This window comes from Prionailurus viverrinus, chromosome B4 (genome assembly GCF_022837055.1).
Source record: "Prionailurus viverrinus isolate Anna chromosome B4, UM_Priviv_1.0, whole genome shotgun sequence".
NCBI lineage: Eukaryota > Metazoa > Chordata > Mammalia > Carnivora > Felidae > Prionailurus > Prionailurus viverrinus.
Window position 1 is genome coordinate 9,152,252 of NC_062567.1, and position 24,829 is coordinate 9,177,080.

At 42.5% G+C, this 24,829-nt stretch overlaps 1 protein-coding gene across 6 annotated transcripts in view; it reads left to right on the forward strand.

Annotated features, from left to right (window-relative positions):
• The window catches only part of MCM10 (minichromosome maintenance 10 replication initiation factor), an 83,365-nt gene that overhangs the window by 10,331 nt on the left and 48,205 nt on the right, over nucleotides 1-24,829 (forward strand). For all 6 annotated transcript variants that reach the window (XR_007154167.1, XM_047868054.1, XM_047868055.1 and 3 more), the window contains exons 7-18: nucleotides 1,431-1,596; nucleotides 3,850-4,017; nucleotides 5,205-5,321; nucleotides 7,840-8,039; nucleotides 9,341-9,441; nucleotides 10,231-10,341; nucleotides 10,426-10,543; nucleotides 11,766-11,994; nucleotides 13,385-13,529; nucleotides 14,156-14,274; nucleotides 16,197-16,310; nucleotides 18,455-18,600. Coding sequence is in view for 5 of the 6 variants with exons in the window: in XM_047868054.1 (XP_047724010.1) it covers nucleotides 1,431-1,596; nucleotides 3,850-4,017; nucleotides 5,205-5,321; nucleotides 7,840-8,039; nucleotides 9,341-9,441; nucleotides 10,231-10,341; nucleotides 10,426-10,543; nucleotides 11,766-11,994; nucleotides 13,385-13,529; nucleotides 14,156-14,274; nucleotides 16,197-16,310; nucleotides 18,455-18,600 (1,734 nt within the window). In the remaining variant the exon portion in view is untranslated. The remainder of the gene's footprint in view (nucleotides 1-1,430; nucleotides 1,597-3,849; nucleotides 4,018-5,204; nucleotides 5,322-7,839; nucleotides 8,040-9,340; nucleotides 9,442-10,230; nucleotides 10,342-10,425; nucleotides 10,544-11,765; nucleotides 11,995-13,384; nucleotides 13,530-14,155; nucleotides 14,275-16,196; nucleotides 16,311-18,454; nucleotides 18,601-24,829) is intronic.

A 24,829-nucleotide genomic window follows, 5' to 3' on the forward strand; every position in this document is an offset into this window, starting at 1 on the left:
TTAAGATTCTCTGTTAAAATAGGAATAAATCCCAGGATCAGTTCAGTTCAGAGCCTGGACTTTTAAGTCTTCTGTGCCCCCCATCACTAGTCCGTTGCAGCTCCACAAACACTTCTGTCGAAGCCCAGGGCAGGGCAATAATCCTTACGCTGAGACCAGATTGCTTTTAGTACAGTCCATCTGAGTAGCTAGGTGCTATCCTAGAACACCTAACCCATGTCAATCTAAACTAAAACTGCTAAGATCTTAAATTACACGTTACTGAGCGGTGGCGGGGAGGCAGGTAGGTGCCACCACACCGTAGATGTGTATTTAAAGACTCCATACTCTCCAAAATCGGAAGAAAGTACTCAGTGTTTTAATGACACCTGGGACATGTGGCATGGCATACAGTAAAAGCTGTGGTTCTCACTGAGGGCGCTGCAAGGTTTTTTCCAAGGTATACGTCCCCCTACCAAGATGATCCTGTCCACTGCAACAAGTTCTTGGTTGAAATCCCCCACAGATGAAGATGTTGCGAGTGTGAGTGCACTGTGCTCGTAAATTGAAGTGGGTAGACAAAGTCAGAACTACTCAGCCAGAGCTCCTGAGTGGCCTGCAGATTTAGGGGATCACACAGTTGTTGGAGTCTCATTAGGAATAAGAATATATTGGGGCGCCTGGGTGGCTCAGTCGGTTGAGCGTCCGACTTCGGCTCAGGTCACGATCTCGCGGTCCGTGAGTTCGAGCCCCGCGTCAGGCTCTGGGCTGATGGCTCAGAGCCTGGAGCCTGCTTCCGATTCTGTGTCTCCCTCTCTCTCTGCCCCTCCCCCGTTCATGCTCTGTCTCTCTCTGTCTCAAAAATAAATAAATGTTAAAAAAAAAAAAAATTAAAAAAAAAAAAAAGGAATAAGAATATATTAATCGAAGCCTTGGTTTATTGTTCTCTGAAAATGTTGATGAAATTTAAATATCTTATTTTGTAATCTCAATTTATGATTTTGTATTAAACTCAGAGATCACTTTTAAAAGAATATTATAACATACATTATAATGTATAAGAAAAAGAGTGTATGATCTTTCTTGTTTTCTATATAAGCTCCACTTCTCTATCGAAGGAAGCACAAACCTAGCTTTAAGAATTATCTTATTTTTATTTATCTGCCATAAAAATCTTTCTTTGCCTTGGGGGCGCCTGGCCGGCTCAGTTGGAAGAGCAAGCGACTCTCGATTTTGGGGTCGTGAGTTGGAGCCCTGTGTCACACATGGTGCCTACTTAAAAAAACAAACCATCTTTGCTTTGCCCATACTACATAACTAAACCTCCCTGAGAGCCGAGACTTCAGAAAAGATCTCTGTCCATAACATCTCTTCTTACCAAACTGCTACAGTGCCAGGGAATCTCTTATTAGAATAATAATAATCTAATAATTGCTGGTGTCTTGACCCAGGCGGCCTCGAGTGTCCTCCACAGAGATGAACAAGAAAATGATTGGCCGAAAACTGATCAGACTTTCTCAGCTCAAGGAAAAGATGGCAAGTGAGAAGCTGGAAGAAATAGACTGGGTGACTTTTGGGGTTATATTGAAGAAAATCACTCCACAGAGTTGTAATAGTGTAAGCATCTTACTGATTTCTTAGCTGCTCAATCACAAACTAACAGTGGGGACTCATGTTCTTGATTTTTCTAGCCCAAGCCCATCAGTATTTCATTTTGAAATAGCTGCTCATAAGTTCCCAGATTGCCTCACCTTTGTTGGATTGCTGTCTGAGAGGGGTGTATGTGGAGAATGCCCTACTTATAGAAGATCTGGTTGTAGAGGGTCCTTGGGCTTTTCATTGCATTGTTTTTGCTGCGTCTCACTTGTCGTTGTTTTTGTGGTACATGTGGGTTGCCCCAGTGACGGTGTCCTCCCGCTAATGGAGGAGAGGCTGAGCACAGACTCTCTGGACAGCCTGACTGGAAGTAAGAGGGCAACTGCAGAAATTCTGAAATTGCCGTCCTTGTGAGCACAGTGAATATTACAAGAAATCTAACAAGTTCTAAAATCGCAGTTGACTGAGGCGTAACAAGAAGATTATCTTGTGGCATGGCGAGTCACAAGATCTGGGTTCTAAGCCTCATTCTCCCTTTATGTGAACTTAGGTTTACCTTTAATCTTTTTTTTTTTTTTTTTAATTTTTTTTTCAACGTTTTTTTTTTTTTTTTGGGGGGACAGAGAGAGACAGAGCATGAACGGGGGAGGGGCAGAGAGAGAGGGAGACACAGAATCGGAAACAGGCTCCAGGCTCTGAGCCATCAGCCCAGAGCCCGACGCGGGGCTCGAACTCCCGGACCGCGAGATCGTGACCTGGCTGAAGTCGGACGCTCAACCGACTGTGCCACCCAGGCGCCCCTACCTTTAATCTTTGAGGACTTCCATGTGCTTATTTTTTAGAGGAAGGAACTGGCTTTTGATTCTATCAGAATTCTCTTCCACCTCTCAAAATACTATGATCATGGTCATTACTGATTTCTTTCTCTTAATTGAGATATTGGACAACCTTGGATTTTTCTACAAGGCCTGGCCGCCTCAACAACGAGTTGACTTTCAGATTAGTGAGTCCTTCTCTAGCCCTATTACTGTCGAGTTGAACATGAACACGTCTGGTTCATTCGATTAGGTTCTGAATTGTGTCATAAGTGGCTATGATGACATTGAAAGGCATTGTACAAATCCATGGGAAAATAGAACACTCAAATCCAGTCAGTGGCTCACCATAACCTATAACCACACCCACTCTGGGTTGCCTCTGTGAAATAGCTTGATTGTGTATTGAAATTATTTTGTTTTAAAAAAAAAAAAATCTGTGAAAGTGGAAGTTGCTGATATAGTCAGCATTTTGAGTTACATTTCTTCAGATACATGATAATGCTTTTGAAATTTGACCATTAAACATAGCCAGTTGTCATTAAATGAGGCTTTTGTTTTTCTTCTAAACTAGGCAAAGATTTTAATAGCATAGAGCTGATACTTCTTTATTATTGTTAATAATACCATCAGTGATAAATAGTAGATCCACTAAATTTATATGAGTAAGTTATTAAATGGTAGTGCTACCAGTTCCAGTGGTCCTTTTAACACTGTGTGTGTAGTTAGAAAGGCGGTACTATCCCATTGAGTACTTAGACCTGAGGACTAGAGGCTTCACTAACACATGGGCCATTGGCTTGCCTGACTTCACCTTCATTTCTAAAATGAGAACAGCAGGGGCACCTGGGTGGCTCAGTCAGTTAAGCATCTGACATCAACTCAGGTCGTGATCTCATAGTTCATGAGTTCAAGCCCTGTGTCAGGCTCTGTGCTGATAGCTCAGATTCTGGAGCCTTCTTCAGATTCTGTGTCTCCCTCTTTCTCTGTACCTCCCCTGCTCATGCTCTCTCTCTCTCGAAAATAAACATTTAAAAAAAATGAAAGAGAGGTAATAAATACTAAAGCCTAGAGAGAGGATTAATTTATAATTAGCAGACATTCTCAAGATTATGTATTCAGGGTGGATATATTTATATATTTTTCCACAATAGAGCACTTATACATGGAGACAGTATAGCCCATTGTGCAAAACTTAGTAAAAATAAGGGGCTCCTGGATGGTTCAGTCAGTTGAGCTTCTGACTTCGGCTCAGGTCATGATCTCGTGCCCCAGGGGTTTGAGCCCAGCATCGGGCTCTGTGCTGACAGCTCGGAGCCTGATGCCTACTTGGCGGATTCTGCGTCTCCCTCTCTCTCTGCCTCTACCCCCACTCGTGTTCTGTCTCTCAAAAATAAATAGAACGTTAAATTTTTTCAAAAAATTTTTTAGTAAAAATAAGAATAAATATTTGTTCCAGGGGAAAACATTTAGTATCTGGCGACTGAATGATCTCCGTGACCTGACGCGGTACGTGTCGTTGTTCTTGTTTGGAGAAGTTCACAAACAACTCTGGAAGACTGAACAGGGTACTGTCATAGGGTTGCTCAACGCGAACCCCATGAAGCCCAGGGATGGTTCTGAGGAGGTAAAAATCTGTTTCCATGGTTTTCTTTCTTTGTTGTTTTGTTTTTGTTTTTGTTTTTGTTTTTTTTTTTGGTCTTTGCAGCTTAGTCAAGTTTTATGACAAACATTTTGTGACTGGTCCACCCCTGCATATTGAGTCATACTTTTATGTTCCCCTCATCTGGTTTTTTGTTCTTTACCCACCAATATTCTGAATTTCTACCTACTCTTAAGTGTTTCATAATTTAAATCTTGTCTTTCCAAATTAGTTTCAAGATTCCTGGAGTGTTTGTGAATTATTATGTTCAGATCTCCTTAGATCTCTCCCATAGATTTCAGTGGCCGCATCAAGAAGGCAGGATTTTATAGGGGAGGGGACTTGGCTCCATTCATTAGAACAGCTGTAGCTGCAGCTCAGAATCAGTGAGGTCATCTTCTCAAGCAGCAGGAGAGCAAACCGAGATCTCCTGTGAACAGGAGCAGACCTTCTCTCCACCTGACCGGCAAGAAGCATCATTTTGTTGTTACTACATATTATCTTTAATATAATACCAGAGAGTGAGAGGCAAAGTTACTTCTTTCCTTTCACCAGAGAATGGCAACAAATCTTCATCTGTTGGTTCAGAAGTATTTGGCTACAAGTAACAAAAACTTCCCTACCATTTCTTTTAATGGTAAACAGTGGGGTTTGTTTTTCTCACATAATAAATAAGCCCGACATAGGCAATGTAGTGACGTCAGTCAGTGTCTGTGAGCCTCTCAGCCTTCTCCTCTTGGTCCCTGGATGGCTTTGAAGTTCTCGCCCTCACATCGCCTTTGAAGGCAGGAAGTGAACCAGCCCCACTCCGTCTGCTTTTGTCCGGAACTCCTGCCTCAGTCTCTTGTACGGAACGTAGTCACATGACCATCACTAGCTGCAGGGGATGCTGGGAAAATAAACAGGATCCATCATCTAAGGCTGAGCGTTGGCTAGCCCATAAGAAACCCGGATTCTGCAGCAAAGATGGTGATAATGGCTACTGCATAGAGAAGTGAACGTGTCTTCTCTACCTCCCATGCCTACAGCTGTTTTTTCGGGTCCTGGCTTCCAATTCCTATAGACTGCTAGCACCTTGCTAACTCCCGCCAACCAGCCTCTTAACTCATTCTTGCTGATGAAAGACCATGCCTTTGTTCACTTTTAAGTCCCACCCTGTGTCTTCTCTGCAGGTGTGTTTGTCTGTTGATCATCCTCAGAAGATCTTAATCATGGGTGAAGCTCTTGACCTGGGAACCTGTAAAGCAAAGAAGAAGAATGGACAGCCGTGTACACAGACTGTTAATTTGGTTGGTTTCAGTTCTGTTGGGGTGGTTTCCGCTAAAGACAGGAGCTAATAGGAGTAGATTGTAGATAGCGTAGCAGTAACGACCAACTTGGAACTGAGTTTCCTACGTAACAGGAAGCACCAAAGTAAGAAAATTCAGTGTGTGGCTAATAACTGCCAGTTTAAAAAACTAAGGATGCAGGAAGGATTGAACTGTTGGGAAGGAACGTGCTGTTTTATTGCCAACTGACTAGGAGGTAGGAGGAAGGCAGAATTTTAGTTGCCCTCAATTCTGAGTAGTGCCAGAGATCAAACACTATGATAAAATACACTAAAAACCTTATTTTAGTCTGTTAACTCCAACATTTATTTTCTTAGAGCATTTTCCCCCCAACGTTTGTTTATTTAAATTTTTTTTTAATGTTTATTTATTTTTGAGAGAGAGAAAGATACAGAATCTGAAGCAGGCTCCACGCTCCGAGCTGTCAGCACAGAGCCCGATGTGGGGCCTGAACCCATGAATTGCGAGATGACATGAGCCGAAGTCAGATGCTTGACCAACTGAGCCACCCAGGCGCCCCATGTTCGTTTATTTTGAGAAAGAACGTGTGTGCAAGCAGGGGAGAGGGGCAAGAGAGAGAGTCCCAAGCAGGCTCCACGCTCAGCACGGAGCCCAACAGGGGGCTTGATCTCATGACCTGAGCTGAAATCAAGAGTTGGATGCCTAACCAACTGAGCCCTCCAGGCACCCTGTATTTTTTTAGAGCTTTTAAAAAAATAGTAATTATGATAACTTGAGATATAATTCACATACCATGCAATTCACCCTTTCAAAGTGGACAGTTGAGTAGTTGTAATACTGAGTTGTGCAACCATCAGCACTATGTGATTTCAGAACATTTTCGGTACTGTTCCCCCTCCCAGAAAAAAAAAACCAAACCAAACCATACTAATTAGCAGTCAGTCCCCATTACCCTCTTCCCTCAGTCCCTGGTAAGCACCACTCTACTTTCTCTCTCTGGATTTGCCTCTTCTGGACATTTTACTAATAGAATTATACAATATGCCTTTTGTGTCTAGCTTCTTTTACTTAGCATCATGTTTCCAGGATTCATTCATGTTATAGCAGGTGTCACTGCCTCATTCTCTTTTTGTGGTTGGATAATACTGCATCGTGTGGATATATCAGTTTTGTTTATTCATCATTCGGTGGGGCGTGTTAGGAATACTGCAGCTATAAGCATTCATGTAGCAGTTACTGTGCAGATGTATGTTTTCAGTTTCCTTGGGTATATACCTGGAATTTCTGCGTCGAATGGTAACCCCCATGTTTCGGCTTTTGAGGAACTGCCAGACTGGTTTCCAAGGTGGCTTTTACATTCTCACCAGCAGCGAGGAGGGCTGCATTTTCTCCACGTCCCGATCAGCACCTGTCTTTATTGGTCTCTGATGACAGCCATCCTCGTGGGGGTGACGTGGGGCTACTTAGAGCTCTCTGAAAGGATTAAATGGCAAGTTTCATCTCCGTTAGTTGCCTCATTCCTGCCTAACAGATCACCTGCTGAGCAGGGAATAGCAGGAGGTAAGGAGTTGGAATAAGAAGTCTCAGAGTGAAGTGTCTTACAGATCTCCACATAGGAACACAGTCATTAAAACCCCACTGTCCCCACACCTAAGGGCTCACCCTGTAGAACGTTAGCACATTGCTTTCCTTTTTTCCCCTTCGTTGAAGGAGTAGCATTAGTCCAAGAGGCAGCCAGAGGAATAGAAAAATTTCACTAGATGCTGATGTTGGTGTATTCTTGTATCAGTGCACATTGAGGTAGAGTTCACACAATCTGCAGTTAACCATTTTACAGTGTACACTTTGGTGATACCCATCATGTTTACTCTTGTGCAACCAGCCGCTCTCTAGTTTCAGAACCTTTTCATTCCCCACAGAAACACCCCATACTCATTAAGGAACCTCTTCCCTAACCCCTCACCTCCATCTACTGGTAATATGGCCTCTCGTGTCTGACTTCTTTCACTTAGCATAATGTTCTTGAGGTTCATTCTAGAAGCTAATGTTCCTTCCATTTTAGAAAGAGGGCAAATGGGGTGAACAGTATCACTTTTTCTTTCATGTGACTAGAGCTTTTAAGTGTAATTCCAGTAAGTCTGTGTATATCTCCCCTTTAGGAATGGGCTTGGAGGTCAAAAGGGGGATTCTGCACCTAGAATAGTGCCCCACAAAGGTGCCTGTGGGGGGCGCTCAGTCGGTTAAGTGTCTGACTCTTGGTTTCGGCTCAGGTCATGATTTCCTGGTTTCATGAGTTCAAGCCCCGCATTGGGCTCTGCGCTGGCAGCACAGAGCCTGTTTGGGGTTCTCTCTCTGCCCCTCCTCCGTTTGTGTTCTTTCTGTCTCTCAAAATACATAAATAGACTTCCAAAAAAAAAAGAGTAGTGCCCCTCAAAGCTGAGCAAAAGGACCAGTGTTTATTGATGCTTTCCTCCCATGTGTGTCCCTAATCCTGATGCCACTGCTGTGCCCTTTGCAGAACGACTGTGAGTACTGCCAGTACCACATCCAGACCCAGTACAAGAAGCTCAGTGCCAGGCGAGCTGAACTGCAGTCAACCTTCTCCGGAGGACGAATTCCAAAGAAGTTTGCCCGCAAAGGCACCGGCCTGAGAGAACGGCTGTGTCAGGATGGTTTTTACTATGGAGGAGTTTCTTCTGCGTCGTACGCGGCCTCCGTGTAAGATGTTCTCCAGGGCGTCTTTTGCGACAGGGATCTTGCTTGTCTCCTTAGAAGAATCCCAGTGGTTGTCCTGTTCTGTAATAGTCCTGGGAGACTTGGACAGCCTTTATCTTTCATAGCTCACTGCCCGGAACAGGGTAGACGAGGACCTCCTTTATGCCCAGGTAGAGAGGAGAACACGGGGCGAGAAATTAGTCGTGTCATGATGGTCTTTACCTCGGAGCCCACGTTTCTCCTTTGGCTTCTGATGTCATAGTGCAACTTTGTCAGGGGCGATTGTATGGCTGCTGGAGCTATGTTAATCATAGTGTCGGCCTCCTTTAAGTCATTTCCCTCATGACTTTTACCGTGAGCTCATAAACCTCTTGGAATCCACATTTAACTCCGTGAATCAGTAGCAGTCAAGCCTTAGGAGTGGAGTGCTGCCAAGGCAAACATCCACGGCCTCTCTTCTGGGGAGCACAGGCCCTCCATAGAGTCCCTAAACTAGGTGATCAGTGGCACTGTCACAATATTGTAGGAAGCACGTATGAGGACAGGTGGGGACCTGGCACAAGGGAGCTACCATTGGTCCAAGAACAAAACATTTTCTTCCCAGTCTAACAGAAATTGGGCAAGAGCACTCTCACATCCTGCCTAGCTTACCACATCAAGCACGTTTTTAAGATTTAAAATAATTTCTGTATTTTTCCAAACTGCAAAAAGCAATACTGCTGTGTTATGAAAAATGTGTGCATACAGCACAGCCCAAAGGAGCCCCATATGTATAAATTTCTAGTAATATAAAATGAGATCAAAATGGACCTATACTTAGTAACTTTTTTCCGTACATAAAATAACCCTTTCCTTATCGAATGTACACTTACAGCATTATTTTTAGTGGCTATTTAGTATGCTTTTAGGTGACTCTGTGACAACACGGTTCCCTGTGGATAAACATTAATGGAGTTTCCAACTTTTAACATTACAAACAATATTTTATCCCGTTAAGATCCTGAGTTTTTGCATAGTCCTCAATCATTTTAAGATTAATTCCCAGACTACTTGATGAAAGTATGGGCATATTGTTTATTTCTTTTGCCATGTTGCTTGTCCAGAAAGACCTCACCCAGAGTTGCAGATTGCCTGATGTAATGCATTCACCCGCTGCACTGTAGGACCACAGTATTAGGAAAGTTTCCTTAGTTCTGTGACAAACTTCTGGCAGCTTGTAATAAATGAACACAGCTGTGCCCTTACCTCGTCAAAACATTGAAGCGTCATGACTTACCTTTTGGGGGTGACCCTTGTCATTTCAGTGCAGCTGCTGTTGCTCCTAAAAAGAAGATTCAAACCACTCTGACTAATATGGTCGTCAAGGGGACAGACTTGATCATTCAGGAGGCCCAACAAAAGCTTGGTAACTTGCTTTCTCGATGCTGTATTTCTTTCTGCAGTTTAAATATCTCGTCTTTAGGATTGAAAATGGTCTTGGCCCATACCCTAAGTTAAAAATATTCCCTCATCACTGTAACGAGTGATGTGGCCTAAGCCAAAGGAATCAAGCTTGGCTGGCATCATCTTAAAAAAAAAGCAGCATATTATCGTGGCTGAGTCTTTGCTTGGTATGCTTTGTAAATTTTCTTGATGTGTCTGGTCTAACTCCTAATGTCTAGCATTAGAATCTATAGTATCCGGTTCCTGCTCAAACCCATCAGTTACCTTTTCATTAAAACAAGTCTTAAGTCAAAGAATGGCATCTCTGCCCTTCTCACTTGGGGCTTTGTTCCTAACAGTGGTGAGGGCCCAGCACAGACCATACCCATCGTGCACGTGCCAGATGTTATGTATGAAATGAGCCCACAGACACTGGTGTTCTAATCATCACTAGAAATAGGATTTATCTGTTCTGTCCTCAAAGTCCTACTAGTCTCATATTAGAGACTAAGGATTCTTTTTTCTTTTGGCATTCCACCTACTTCATTTACAAACAACTGAGTTGTGAATCTGGAGTTTAAAAAGCGATATCACGAGGGGCACCCGGCTGGCTCGTTCGGTAGAGCACAGCACTCTTGACCTCAGGGTTGTGAGTTCAAGCCCCACGTTGAGCGTGGAGCCTACTGTAAAAAAAAGGACAAAGAAAGTGACATCACTTGATCTCAAACTGTCTGAACTAGAGTCCTCTAAAGCTGATGTTTGTATATTCCAGGAATACATCAGAAAACCTTGTCTTGCTCTGAGGAATTCAGGGAACTGATGGACTTGCCTACATTTGGAGCCAGAAACTTGAAACAACATTTAGCCAAAGCCAGGTCATCAGGTAGAATCAGCCTTCCCCTCTCTGGTGCCCACACTGCATCCCCACGGCCCCTCGGAGCGCCTCAGCCTATGGCTTGTGTTTTAGGGCTGACAGGGAGCCTGAAACCCGCTTTCCAGTCTGTCTCGGCGTCAGCCCTCTTGAAGCAGCAGAAACAGCACATGCTGGAGATGAGGAAAAAGAGATCAGAAGAAATACAGAAACGGTAAGAAGGATAGGTTTAATGCTCTGTTTAGATAACTCATCTCAGGGATTCTCAGAGTGTCTTAATAGATTTCCAACGTGTGCCTTCAGGTTTTGGATGGTTAGCTACCTTTTTTTAAGTTTGAAAGTTTGAAAACAATTTTAACCTAACCTAAGAAGAAAACATTTTAAGTTCTAGATTTCTGACTCATGCAGAGAATCTGAGGCCAGGTGGCACAGGTTATAGTAATTACCATCCCAAGAAGAAGAGAAAGAAACACTTGCAGAGGGTTTTGTGCAGGGCGACGTGTTCCCTCTCATTCTTTAGTTTTGCCACAATTAGTGTCGTAAGTACAGGCAAAGCCAGTGAGTAAATTTTGCAGTTGTTCAGGTAAATGATGAAAATGAGGCAGGGGAAGTGGCGTCCTTTTAGAGGCAAAAGCAAGTAGAAATGGGTACAGAAGGTGAACACGTCAAAGGATCTTGAACTCAAGTTCTCAGAACAGTGATAAGAGCGAGGTTCACAGATGCTCAGTGGGTATGGAGCGCCATGCTGTGTCCTGCATAAATACAGTGTCTCACGCGGCCTTTACCATGATCTGTGAGGTGCTCTTATCCTCATTTTGTGAGTGATACAACTGAGCGCCAGAGAGCAGGTGGTTGATGGAGCCAGGTTTGGACTCACACCTGTTCTGCTCTAGTTTGAACCATTACACTGTCCCAAATCTGGGCCACTGAAAGGCAGTGGTTTAATGAACAGGAAAGTCCAGAGGAAATTCTTTGGAAAAATCCGAGCAATCATTTGGCCTCAGGCAGGTGAGTTTGAGCTGCTGATGGAATATCTTTAGATGCATGCATCATGTAGCTACATACACACGAGCTAAATAGATACATGGGAGTCAGTCGTGGCCTTGTGTGAAATAGGGAGCGCTGTCCTTTTAAAGGTATTACCGTTGGGGCGCTTGGGTGGCCCACATCTCACCTGCAAGGCTGCGTTCTGTAGAGGCACTTGCTAGAAAGCTCGTTGGCAAAAATAGTAATTAGTTCTAAATTGGTAAAACAGTGGTCGTATTCTATGAAAAATCAATTAAACCAGAGTTAGTAAAGCTAACGTTTTTCTTCCTGTGTGCTAATCTGAATTATTGACCAAGGAGGGGAGTTATTTTACAAACAGCCACTTACAGCTGCTCCCCTGCCTGCAGTCTGCCAGTCTGCACATCGTGTGACTGCATATTTCTTTAAAGATTTCTCCAAAGCTCAAGTGGGGTCGAAAGCCTGGCTGTGCCACCCTCTTCTCAACGGGCCCCTTCTCGGTCTCCACAAATGGGGGCTGAGTTCCCCAGCCTGGAAGGAACACCAGCCACACCGATGCCCAAGCTTGGACGAGGCATCTCAGAAGGAGATGATGTTCTATTTTTTGATGAGTCCCCGCCACCAAGACCAAAACTGAGTGCTTTAGCAGAAGCCAAAAAGGTAAGTGACATCTTTTTTCACCATTTGAATTTGCATTCTGTAGGGCATGACTGGAGTTGCAGACTTATACATCTATGACCAGGAAAGACAGTAATAGCTTTTTATTGATCATGATAATCAGAGTCAAAGGATGATGGTATCAACATAATGCCATTAATTTAACGTTAACCCGTTCTCAGCGCTGTTCCTTACACGGCTAAAAGACATTGTGTAAACACTGGCCTGAAAGAGACAAACTAGGAATTACTGAGGCAAGACTGTAAAATGGTGGTTTAAAGAATCCTTTAAAAGAAAACTTCTACAAGAGCTAAGTCACTCTGATTGATGTAGGAGTCGAGAGTGCTCAGAACCCCACCTCTCCACTTCCTGAGTCACCCTGAGCCCCAACTTGAGCCTGTCTTCTCTTTGTTCTAGTTAGTAGCTATATCACATGAAGGGCAAAAGCTAGTTATAAGCCAAAGCTGTATCTGCAGTAAGAATAATGATAATAATTGCACGTGTACCTGTGATCGACGCACACATGCCATGTTATGTGTGTAGGTTCATGCTTTGCATGCATTCTCTCATTCTATCCACACAGCCTAGGAAAACATCTCCATGTTATAAAGGCTGAGACGTTAATTTGCGTAAGGTTACAAACTAGTAAGTGGCAGAGCTAAAATTCTATCCTAAGTCTGATTCTTTTTTTGTTGTTATTTATTTTGAGAGAAAGTGTGAACAGGGGAGGGGCAGGGAGAGAGCGGGAGAGAGAATCCCAAGCAGGCTCCGCACTATCAGTGCAGAGCCCGACACGGGACTTGATCCCATGAACCTTTAGATCGGAACCTGAACCAAAATCAAGACTTGGATGCTTAACCGACTGAGCCACACAGGTGCCTTCATTCCGTCTGATTCTATTTATTTTTGGGACAGAGAGAGACAGAGCATGAACGGGGGAGGGGCAGAGAGAGAGGGAGACACAGAATCGGAAACAGGCTCTAGGCTCTGAGCCATCAGCCCAGAGCCTGACGCGGGGCTCGAACTCCCGGACCGCGAGATCGTGACCTGGCTGAAGTCGGACGCTTAACTGACTGCGCCACCCAGGCGCCCCTGATTCTAAAACAAACTTCCAAAATGTTTATGTGATTCCTCCATGGGTTTTGAAGCCCACAGTGTAGCTGATACGAAACTATTGATATTTAAATAAACTGAAACTTTATTTATTAGCTCATAGACCTGTCTCCATGCTTTAAAATTTTAATAATCGGGTTAATAATGCTAAGCAAAGAGAAGATCTATTTTGCCAATTTGTATGTGAGAACAGAATTCACTGGCTAATAACTAGAAAAAGGATTTAGGATCACAGATACCCGTCTCATCTTTAAGATTTTTATCTCCTCTTTTCTTCTAGTTAGCTGCTATAACCAAATTAAGGGCAAAAGGTCAGATTCTTACAAAAACAGATCCAAACGGCATTAAAAAGAAGCAGAAGGACCCCCAGGATGTCCTGGAAGTGAAGGAACGTGTAGAAAAGAACAACACGTTTTCTCCTCAAGGTACTGTGGATTTCAGAGTTAACAGTGGGAATGAAGCCATCTGTAAGATGTTCTAAACTATAACCACCATCCCTGATATCAAAAGTCATTGTTTTACTTAAATTTACCTCTCTACAACACCTAGATAGAATTTCGACAACTGGAACTGACCGTTTTCTATAATCGCATTAAATTGAAATGAAATTAGGCACAATCTAAGAGCTTGGAAAAAGGTTTCTCACTGGATCTTTGCACAGATATATTAGTATAAAGATTTGCTTTGAAAGGAGCATAATTTCTTAGCAAATTGCCCTGTTTTTATTTTTAAAACTCTGAAGTTGGCAGTGACATTTTACCATCAATTTGTAAAAAGGATTTTTGTTGATGTTTCCTGTCATCAAAGCTCCTATTTTAAGGTGGAAAAGAGATTCTAATTCAGTGGTCAAATCTGCCATACCTCATATTCTAGGCTCTCCTTTTCAGCCTCACTCCTTAAGAGTTTCCCTCTGTTGGTACCTAGTGGGGTAAATTAGGTTTGAAGGGCCTCTTAAGCAGAGAGGGAGAGGATGGGGGTAGCTGAGTCCATGAGGCTCACTGGCTTCCTGAAATTCCTCTGTAATGACCATCGTTTTTCCTTTCTGCTCTAGCTGAAGATGAATTGGAGCCTGCCAGGAAAAAAAGAAGAGAACAACTTGCCTACCTGGAATCTGACGAATTTCAGAAAATTCTAAAAGCAAAGTCGAAGCACACAGGGGTTCTAAGAGAGGTAAGAGCCCAAAAGGTCAAAGATGACACAGACGACCTTCAGACTTGAGGCTTTTTATTGTGGGACTCACCCGAGACGTAGTTATATGTCTGAGTTGACTTCGAAGAGCAGGAATATTTCTGATAGAATTTAGCTTTGCCTTTGTCCTTGAATTGAAGAATATCATGTAACATTGTTTTAATGGGCCTCAGTATTATAAAAATGTTGTCTTGTAGTTAATGGCTTTGAAGTAACATTTAGGCGGTTCACCGCTATTATTTCCTGCCTTGCCTTGTGGGAAGGGATTTTTTTTCCATTCAAATATTTTTCCATTGGCTTTTCAAATACTGTAAATCAGTAGTTAACAACCCATTGGGCATAGTTGCTTCCAATGCCTCACATTTTGGATTGCTCCTTTATTATCCTGAAATAAAATTCTTGGGTAATATAAATTACCTAACTAGAAACTTCAAGGATATCAGCATAATATCCTACATATAATGTGAAAAGGGGGGGGGGGGTCATATTAAAAATATATGTATTTTGTTATATAAATGTGTAGGCACAACTATCCCAGGAAAAATAATGAAGTAGAAGTAGTCGGAGGGGTGGATGATAAATGTAAATGAAACAAGTAGAAATGAAGACTCTCGGTGTGGTCTTTTGGTCACTTAAATACCATGGGTCTGTTTCTTTGAGTGTGTGTGTGTGTGTGTGTGTGTGTGTGTGTGTGTTTAAGCCGTGAATAACCCAGGAAGCTTTAGAAGATAACAAACTACAGTTGTTCCTCTATATACAGAAGAGTTGTCCAGTTGTATTCTTGGAATATTCAATGGATATCTGAACCATGCACAAATACTGTAGTGTTTTTAATTTTTTTTTTAATTATTTTTTTAATGTTTATTTTTGAGAGTCAGAGTAGGTAGAGAGAGAGAGGGAGCAGAATTCAAAGCAGGCTTCAGGCTCCAGGCTCTGAGCTGTCAGCACAGTGCCCAACATGGGGCTCAAACTCATGAACCATGAGATCATGACCTGAGCCGAAGTCAGATGCTTAACCAACTGAGCCACCCAGGTGCCCCTATTGTAGAGTTGTTTATAAAGCAGTTAGGTTTGAGAGCTATAACTGGGTTTTTCATCACATGGGTGCTGTCTAGAATAGTCAGAAGAATCCCTTGATGTAGAGGGACTGTTGTACACCACAGGTATAGCATCCCTAGTCCCTGCAAGTAGCAGAAGTAGGAATCACTGGGGTAACAAAAAAAAAGTACTCCCACCATTTTCACAGTGTCCTCACAGGGACAGTTTCTGTCCTTATTTAGTGTCAGTACTCTGAATACTCCGCTCTTTTGATAAACTACTGACTAATGAGACAGTTAAATATCCCACCATTCTACTAGACCTGAAACTTGGTCCGGAGAGATGCTCAAGCCAGCCCAGGAAGGCTGCAGAGCTGAGCTCTTTGCCTCTGTGGCCACCAAAGGCCTTGGGCCCTGTGCAGCTGCTCCAACTGCAGAGCTGTGACCACATTCTGCTGTAAATCTCTCTCTGCCCTCCTGCCTACTCCCTGTTAGTCCAAACAACCAGGGATTACTCTGGCCGAGTGCTTGGTCTAGAAAATAGTATTGAATAGACTGGGCTGTCAAGTGGGGAGGCACTGAATACCTTACATAGTTTGAGTCTATATTGGAACAGTAGAAATAATTCTCTTTTGGTTTATATTTGACATGTTCTGTTTCTTAGTCATGGATGTTTTCCCACTGTTTTCTGGAAAATTAAGAGCTTGTGTCTACTTTTGATTGTCTTTTGGTTTGCAGTTCATTGAGGTCTTATCAGATGTCCTCATAATGGTTAGCTTGGCTTTTCAGTTTTTATTATTACTGAACTGGTGCCTTGAGTATGTGTTGGATTTGGTACAAGGTCTTCTGTGTGCCTTGTCATTCCAGGCAGAGGCTGAGCTGCAGGAACGCTATTTTGAGCCACTGGTGAAAAAAGAACAAATGGAAGAAAAGATGAGAAGCATCAGAGAAGTGAAATGTCGAGTAGTAACATGCAAGACGGTGAGTGGGGGAGATGGTTCTAACCTTGGGCTCTGTTTTGAGCTGCTGTGACTCAGCAGAACATAGAGAGATTGTGGGATATGGGGCCATGTCTTGTGACCAGAGTCCTGCCTGGGTCATTTCACTAGATTGGAAACCAAACTGCTCACAACAGCCAAGGGCCTGGCTGCCTGCCGACTTGGCCTCCTGGCTCTGGTGGCAGAGCATTGGTGGTGACAGTCCTCCCTCATCTGACCTCAGTTCCTGGTTTTTACAGACGAGCCTCTAACTTCTCTTCCCCTTTGTCCATCGTACCCCATTTATTCTTCCATGTCCTTCTCAAGTTTCTAGCACACCCTCAGTCCACAGTTCAGTCCTGGGACCTTGCCTGAACGATTTCCTTTGGCATTACATGTTATGACCAACTATTACTGCCTCTTTCTACTCAGGGCTTAACCTACTAAATTGAATTTGAAGGCAAAGTGTAAATTGCATTATATTCTTTGTAGAAATTTTTACCCTTAGTCTCTTAGAAAACGATAAATCCCCTGTCCTTCAACATTAATAAAATAGGACCAAAAAAAGTTCTTGCAGAACAGTATCCTGCCATCAGCACTCACTTATACCACTTAGCTAAGCCCCCTCGTAAGCACTTATAAGAGGAGAAAGAGACTTAATTCATCCAGTACGATTTTCTCTATCCCTTTTCAAACCGTAGACTCTGCTTTACATTTAGGGGACAGCCCTGAACCAGCTGTCACCAAAAGGCAGGGCTTCCTTGAGAAAGTTCAGAATAGGTGAAGGCTTTAGCTCAGGTAACAACTTTTACTCTGACAAAACAGCAAACCTAGGGATGTAGCTGGTGTGTTAGTTTTCTGTTGCTTCCCTGACAAATAACCACTAACTTGATAGTTTAAACAACACAGCTTTATTATCTTGCATTTCTGTCAGCCAGAAGTCTCTGTGGGTCTCACGGAGCTAAAATCCAGGTGTGGCAGGACTGCATTCCTTCTGGAGGTTCTAGGGGAGGATCTGTTACCTGGCCTTTCCCAGCTTCTAGATCCCACCCGTGTTCTTTGGCTTGCAACCCCTTCCTCCATCTTCAGAGCCCCCCAGTCACATCCTCTGACCTCCTCCCTGTGGATTCCCACCTTCACTTTTAAAAGCCCTTGTGATTCCATTGGGCCCACCTGAAAATCCAGGATCGATTCCCAATCTTACGGTCAACGACCCTGATCCACCTTTGTCGTGTAACCTGACGTGCCCACGGGTTCCCCAGGGGTAGGGGGTGTATGTCTCAGGGGGGCGGTGCTATTCTGCATACCACTCTGCTCTGCGCTTTCTGAGGCTCAGAACCAAAAGTCACTTATCTAGATTCTGATTACCAGAAATCACATTGCTGTGTCCCAGCACCTGTTGTGATGTTCACCCACCAATTCCTTCTTTTTTTTTTTTTTTTTTTTTTTTACATGTATCCTACAGTTCCATTTATACAAAGTACAAAGCCAGGCAGACCAGTGTTTGGTGTTTGAAAGCAGGGTAGCGATTACCCCTGGGGTGCGCGTGGAGCAGTGCCTAGACAGGGCACAGGGAGGGCTTCCCATGTGCTGGAGACATTCTGTTCCTTAGTCTCGATGCTGCTTGTTGTTCCCTATTCTCTTCAACACTTTTGAGGGTCAAAATTACAAGTGAGTGACTTCATATCTCTGTCTTGGTTTTGCTGCTTATGAAAGACGAATAGGAATAATCTTAAGTACTTCTCTAAGGCCTTTTAAGAAGAAACAAAAGGGCTACTGAAGAGGCCCCAGTGTCATCCTATAACCGAGCAACTGCAGTGAATTTAGGACAGACCCGATGAAGCTATTGAGAGGTTTCCACTGCTTTTGTTCTTCCCTTACTATTGTCTTGATGTTCCAGAAAGTTTGTACTTGATGCCTGACCAGCACTTGTGGCCAACAGGAAGGGAAGTGGCATCATTACGCGGGACTCCAGAAACCACAGGGGTCTTCACAACTAGTGGTTAAGGTGGTTTCTCTGCTCCCAGCTGTCTGGCTGGTGGTGAGAAAAGGGAAGTCCTCATGGAACAGATTGCCCTCCTAGCAGCTAGCCAGTTTCTCCTCCCAAGCTCCTGACCAGATGTGTGCCCTCCTGTTGGTTTCATGCAGTGTGCCTACACCCACTTCAAGCCTTTGGAGACCTGCGTCAGTGAGCAGCACGACTATCACTGGCATGACGGCCTGAAGAGGTTTTTCAAGTGTCCCTGTGGAAACAGAAGCATCTCCCTTGACAGGCTCCCCAAAAAGCACTGCAGGTAGGAGAATTGATTCTTGAACCTTTCTCCAGTTCCTTTGTGATGCCATTCTACTGGAACATCGAACGATCCTTTTTGAGGTTCAGGCCTTATTTCTGTGCCTCATTGAGCTCCCAGCTATCCCTAAAATCTCTTGGTGGGAAGGGACCCCACCTTCTTCGCTGCTCTATCCCTGCTACTTAGTACAATGCTCAGCCCACAGTGGGTACTCACAAATGTTTCTTCAGTGAAAGACAGAAGTCATTTCTCCGAAGGTACTACAGTTCCTGGGACAAGAACCAGGGAACCAGAACTGGGGTAGAACCCGAAAGCAATGAGCTAACTTTTGTGGCCACTTTTGCCTGGGAGCATTGGCAGACTCTAGGCGGGCGGATAGGAAGCTGAGGGTCTGGGTCTTGCCTCGGTGGAAGACCACTAGCAGAACTGTCGATGGAGATTGGGGCTCTCCAAGAGTGGTTGGTATCTGTATCAGGATATCTGTGTTTGATTCCCTTTTACTTGTTGTTTTCAGAGCACTGATCTAAAGGACGATCCCACTCAGAAGTAGAATCCCTGATTAGGATCATGTTAAATGAATCAAATAGTTTTGTGGGGACTTATGGCTTTTATATATGAAGTCATCCATTTTTTAAGATCATGGAGTATCTTTCCATTTATTCATCTCCTCCTCTATGGCTTTTATTGATTTTTAAAATGGTCTCCACTGAGATGTTGAGTATTCTTAATTAATTCTTAGATGTGTCATAGTTTTCACTGATAACTCTGAATGGCAACTTATTTCCCAGTATAGTTTCTAGTTGCTTGTTGTTGGTGTAGAGAACTGTTACTACTTTTTTTTAGAAGTTGATATTGACTCTGGCAAGCTTATCGAACTCTTATTCCAGTAATTTGTTGATTTCTCTACGTAGTTGATCATCCACAAATAAAGATGATTTTACCTATTTTGTTCCCACTCTTACACCCTCTATCTCTTTCTTGATCGGGTTAGCCAGACCCCCAATACCATGTTAAATAGCAGTGATGATAGTTGGCTTCCATTTCTTGACTGACTTTGCATATTTTGGAAATTAACCTCTTGGCTGATAAATGGCTTGTAAACATTTTCTCCAGTGCTGTAGGCTGTCTTTTCATTTTGCTTCTTGTTAATTTCGCCGTGTAGAGGAAGCTTTCGAGTTTGATGTGGTCCTATTTATTGACTTTTGCTTTTGTTGCTTGAGGTTTTGGCATCATGTTAAAAAACAATCATTGCCAAGACCAGTATCAATGAGCTTTTTCTACATTTTCTTCTAGGAGTTTTATGTCTTACGTTTAAGTATTTCATTCATTTCAAGTTAGTTTTTGTGAGGGAGGTGCGATAATGGTCCAATTTCATTGTTCTCTGTGTGTTTTTACAGCATCCCCAGCACTGTTTGTTGAAGAGACTATCCTTTCCCCATTGGTATCCTTGGCCCCTTGTTGAATATTAGTTGAAACATTAATTAACTATATATATGGAAAGATATGTACTTTCTATTTTGTTTTATTGGTCGCTGTATCTATTTTTTGTGCCAGTACCATATTATTTTTATTACTGTGGCTTTCTAGTATAGTTTGAAATCTGTAAGCATGATACCTCCATCTTTGTTCTTTTTTTCTCAGCATTGCTTTGGCTATTCAGGGTCTTCTGGGTCTCCACAAATACTAGGGTTGTTTCTTCTTTTTTTGAAAAATACCTTTGGGGATTGCATTAAATCTCTTATACATGGCTTTGGGTAGTATAGCCATTATAACAATATTAACTTTTTCAGATCCATGAACTTAGGGTATCTCCATTCATTTGTGTCTTCAGTTTCTTTCAGCAAAGTCTTGTAGATTTCCATTCACTTCCTTGGTTAAATTTATTACTAAGCCTTTAATTTTTTTTTTTTTTTTTTTTGATGCTATTGTGAATGGGATAGTTTGTTTTTTTTTAATTTCTTTTTCATGTGTAAAGGAATGCAGTTGATTTCTGCTATGTTGATTGTATATCCTGCTGCTGTACTGAAATCATTGATTAATAACTCCAACAGTTTTTTGATCTCTGGGATTTTCTATATATATATAAGATTGTATCATCAGCAAAAAGCAACAGTTTTACTTCTTTTCCAATTTGGATGCTGTTTATTTCTTTGTCTTGCCTAATTCCTCTAGCTAAGACTTCCAGTGCTCTACTGAATAGGAGTGGTGAGAGTGGGGATCCTTGTCTTGTTCCTGATCTTAGAGGAAATGCTTTCATTTTATCACCGTTGAGTATAATGTTAGCTGTGAGTTTATGAGACCTTATTAACACTGAGGTATGTTCCTTCTACACCCAGTCTGTGAAGGATTTTTATCATGAAAGGGTGTGTATTTTGTGAAAAGCTTCCTGTGTATCGAGATGATTATGTGATTTTTATTTTCATTTTATTGTGATATATTACATTTATTGATTTGCATATGTTGAACCCTCCTTGCATCACAGGGATAAATCCCATTTGGTTGTGGTATATAAATCCTTTTAATGTGTTCTTGAATACGATTTGCTAATGTTTTGTTGAGAATTTTTGCATCTGTATTCATCAGAGATATTGTCTACCTTTTGATTTTCTTGTGGTATCCTTATCTGGTTTTGGCATCAAAGTGATGCTAGTTTCATAGTGTTTGGAACTGTTCCTTCAGTATTTTGAAAGTTTCAGGAGGATTAGTGTTAATTCTTTAAATGTTTGGTAGAATTATCCATTGAAGCCATCTGGTCCTGGAGTTTTCAGTGTTGGGAGGTTTTTTTTGATGACTGATTCAATGTCTTTATTCATTATTGGTCTGTTCAGATTTTCAGTTTCTTTTTCATTCAGTCTTAGGTTTCTAGAAATATATCTATTTCTTCTAGGTTATGTAATTTGTTGGCATATAATCTTTCATAGATCTTTCATGATTCTGTTTCTTTTTTTTTTTTTTCTTACAATGTTTTTATTTATTTTTGAGAGAGAGAGGGAGAGAGAAAGAAAACACAAACTGGGGAGGGGCAGGGGGGGGGACAGAGGATCTGAAGCAGGCTCTGAGCTGATAGCAGCAAGCCTGATGTGGGACTCAAACTCATGAACCATGAGATCATGACCTGAGCTGAAGTCAGACGCTCAACCAACTGAACCACCCAGGTTCCCCAATCCTGTGCATTTCTGTAGTATGTTTTAATTTTTTTTTTAGGTTTATTCATTTTTGAAAGACAGAGAGAGACAGAGCACCCAGGGGCGGGGTGGAGAGAGAGGGGGACACGGAATCTGAAGCAGGCTCCAGGCTCAGAGCTGTTAGCACAGAGCCTGACCCGGGGCTCGACTCACGAACTGCAAGATCATGACCCGAGCCAAAGTCAGATGTTCAACCGACTGAGCCACCCAGGCGCCCCTGTAGTATGTTTTAATGTCTCCTCTTTGATTTCTAATTTTATTTGAGTCTTCTCTCTTTTTTTTCTTAGTCCAGCTAAAGGTTTGTCAATTTTGTTTATCTTTTCAAAGAATCAGCTCTTAACCTCTCTCTTTTCTATTGTTTTCTGGTCTCTATTTTCTTCTGATCTTTGTTACTTTCTTCCTTCTGCTAACTTTGGGCCTAGTTCTTTTTTTTTTTTCTAACTCCTCAAGGTGTAAAATTCGGTTGTTTGAGATCTAATTTATTTATTTTTAATGTTTATTTATTTTGAGAGAGAGCGCATGCACCCGCACGAGTAGAGGGAAGGGCAGAGAGAGAGCACAGATAGAATCCCAAGCAGGCTCTATGCTGTCAGCACAGAGCCCAATGTGGACCTTGTTCCCACAAACCGTGAGATCATGACTGGAGCCAAAATCAAGAGTCGGACGCTTAACCAACTGAGCCACCCAAGTGCCCCTGAGTGTATTATTTCTTTAATGCCTTTGATGACTTCCTGTTTGACCTAAGCGTTAGTAATGTTTAATTTTCAAATATATGGGATTGATTTTTAGCCATCTTTTTCTTTTTTTACATTTCTGACTTTATTGGATCATCCTTAAAGGACAGAATTTGTATGGTGAGTGTTTGGAATTTGAGGCAGTTTTGAGATCACCTTCAGTCTTCCCAAGAATATCTCACGAGGATATTCTCGACACCTGTTTGTTTGCTTGTTTGTTTTTGGGTTTTGTCTAGTTCCTGGAACCGATACTTCACTCCACGTTTCTCCAGGGCTGATTGAGGTTGGGGAAGGGGACCCGGACCGCATGCTACTTAATTACCTTGTCAGGAGCTGCTTCATGAAATTGTTATGATCTGGATGATAATTTTTTTTTAAGTATTTATCTGTGTATTGATACTTGACTTCTGCCACATATTTTAATAGCAAGAGCTTATGTAAAACATTTGAGTATCAGAAAAATTCTGTTAATAAGCAGTAGGTACAACTCACAAATGGAAGAACAGGATGCTTTTTCATCCTGGGGTGCCTGGATGGCTCAATAGGTTAAACGTCCGACTCTTGATTTTGGCTCAGGTTGTGTGATCCATCTCGCAAGTTCATGAGTTCAAGCCTTCAATCGGGCTCCACACTGATAGTGCAGAGCCTGCTTGTGATTTTCTCTCTCTCTCTCTCTCTCTCTCTCTCTCTCTCTCTCTTTCTCTCTCTCTCTCTCTCTCTCTCTCTCTCTCTCTCTCTGTCTGTCTCTGTCTCTCTTTCTCTCTGCCCCTCTCCAGCTAGGGCACATTCTCTCTCTCTCTCTCTCTGTCTCTCTCTCTCTCTCTCTCTCTGAAAATAAACTTTTTTTTTTAAGATGCTTTTTCATCCTCCAGGTGGTTGCTGTTAGTTTTGTAACAACTGTTTTTCTGGACTTTGTCTTGTCAATTCTTGATCTAGAGTAGAAGAGGGCAATCTTTTTCTGTCAAAGGCCAGATACTAAATGTTACATTTCATGAACCAGATGGTCTGTTTCATAACTACTCTACTAGGTGTTATAGCTCAAAAGCAACCACAGGTAATATAGAAGCAAAAGGACATGGCTGTGTTCAAATAAAATGTAATTTATAAAAACAGGTGGCAGGCTGGATTTGGTCCATGGGTTGTAATTTACCGACCCCTGACTAGAATTTTTTATATATAATTTCGTCATTGATCTACTAGTAGTCTAGAAAATTTCTCTCAACAGATATTGAGGCAATCTTTAGACAGGGAAGGTGGTGGAGAGGCTTAGAGCCAAGGCCACTGGCATGCTGACTCTCAGGGCAGGAACAGAGTCTAGATTTTCAGGAGGAAGAATGGGGCAGGTATAGGGCAATCCCTATGCCCTAGAGCATCTCAAATCCAAGGGTACCGGAAGCCATATTTCCATGAGTTGATTGTATTTGTTTTGCCTGTTTCAGCAGAGTGAACTTTGTATAAAAATAAGTTTTTTGGGGGTGCCTGGGTGGCCTAGTTAAGCATCTGACTTCAGCTCAGGTCATGATCTCACCACCTGTAGGTTCGAGCCCCGTGTTGGGGGCTGTGCTGACAGCTCAGAACTTGGAGCCTGCTTCAGATTCTGTGTGTGTGTGTGTGTGTGTGTGTGTGTGTGTGTGTGTCTCTCTCTCTCTCCCCCTTCCCCCACTTGTTGGCTCTCTCTCTCTCTCTCTTTCTCTCTCAAAAATAAATAAATATTTAAAAATATTTGTTTTAAATAAGTTTTCTCTGTAGTAGCCTCATCTCTTCTCAGAGTTGGGCTCCCTCACCATGTTAAAAAAATGAGAACAAGTGTCTCCAGGCCCTTTGAACAATAAGAGAGTACACATCTTTAGGTTTGAAAAAGGGGGAAGGATTGTCCAGACCAGAAGGACAATAAGAAGTTTCTTATCACAAACTTTTAGTTCCAGAAAGGGGGACGGGGAAAGCTCTAGACTGTATGGTGTCAGAGGGCTAGCTAGCTTCCTCTTCTGAGTCTCTTCCCGATGCCCATCAGGAGAAACCAAGCTTGTGCTCATCACCTTCAGTGAACATACGCTGTTCTCCTTTCATTTGATGTTCCATCTCTGAAAGCTCTAGCTTTTTTTTTTTTTTTTTTTTTTTTTAAATTTTTTTTTTTCAACGTTTTTATTTATTTTTGGGACAGAGAGAGACAGAGCATGAACGGGGGAGGGGCAGAGAGAGAGGGAGACACAGAATCGGAAACAGGCTCCAGGCTCCGAGCCATCAGCCCAGAGCCTGACGCGGGGCTCGAACTCACGGACCGCGAGATCGTGACCTGGCTGAAGTCGGACGCTT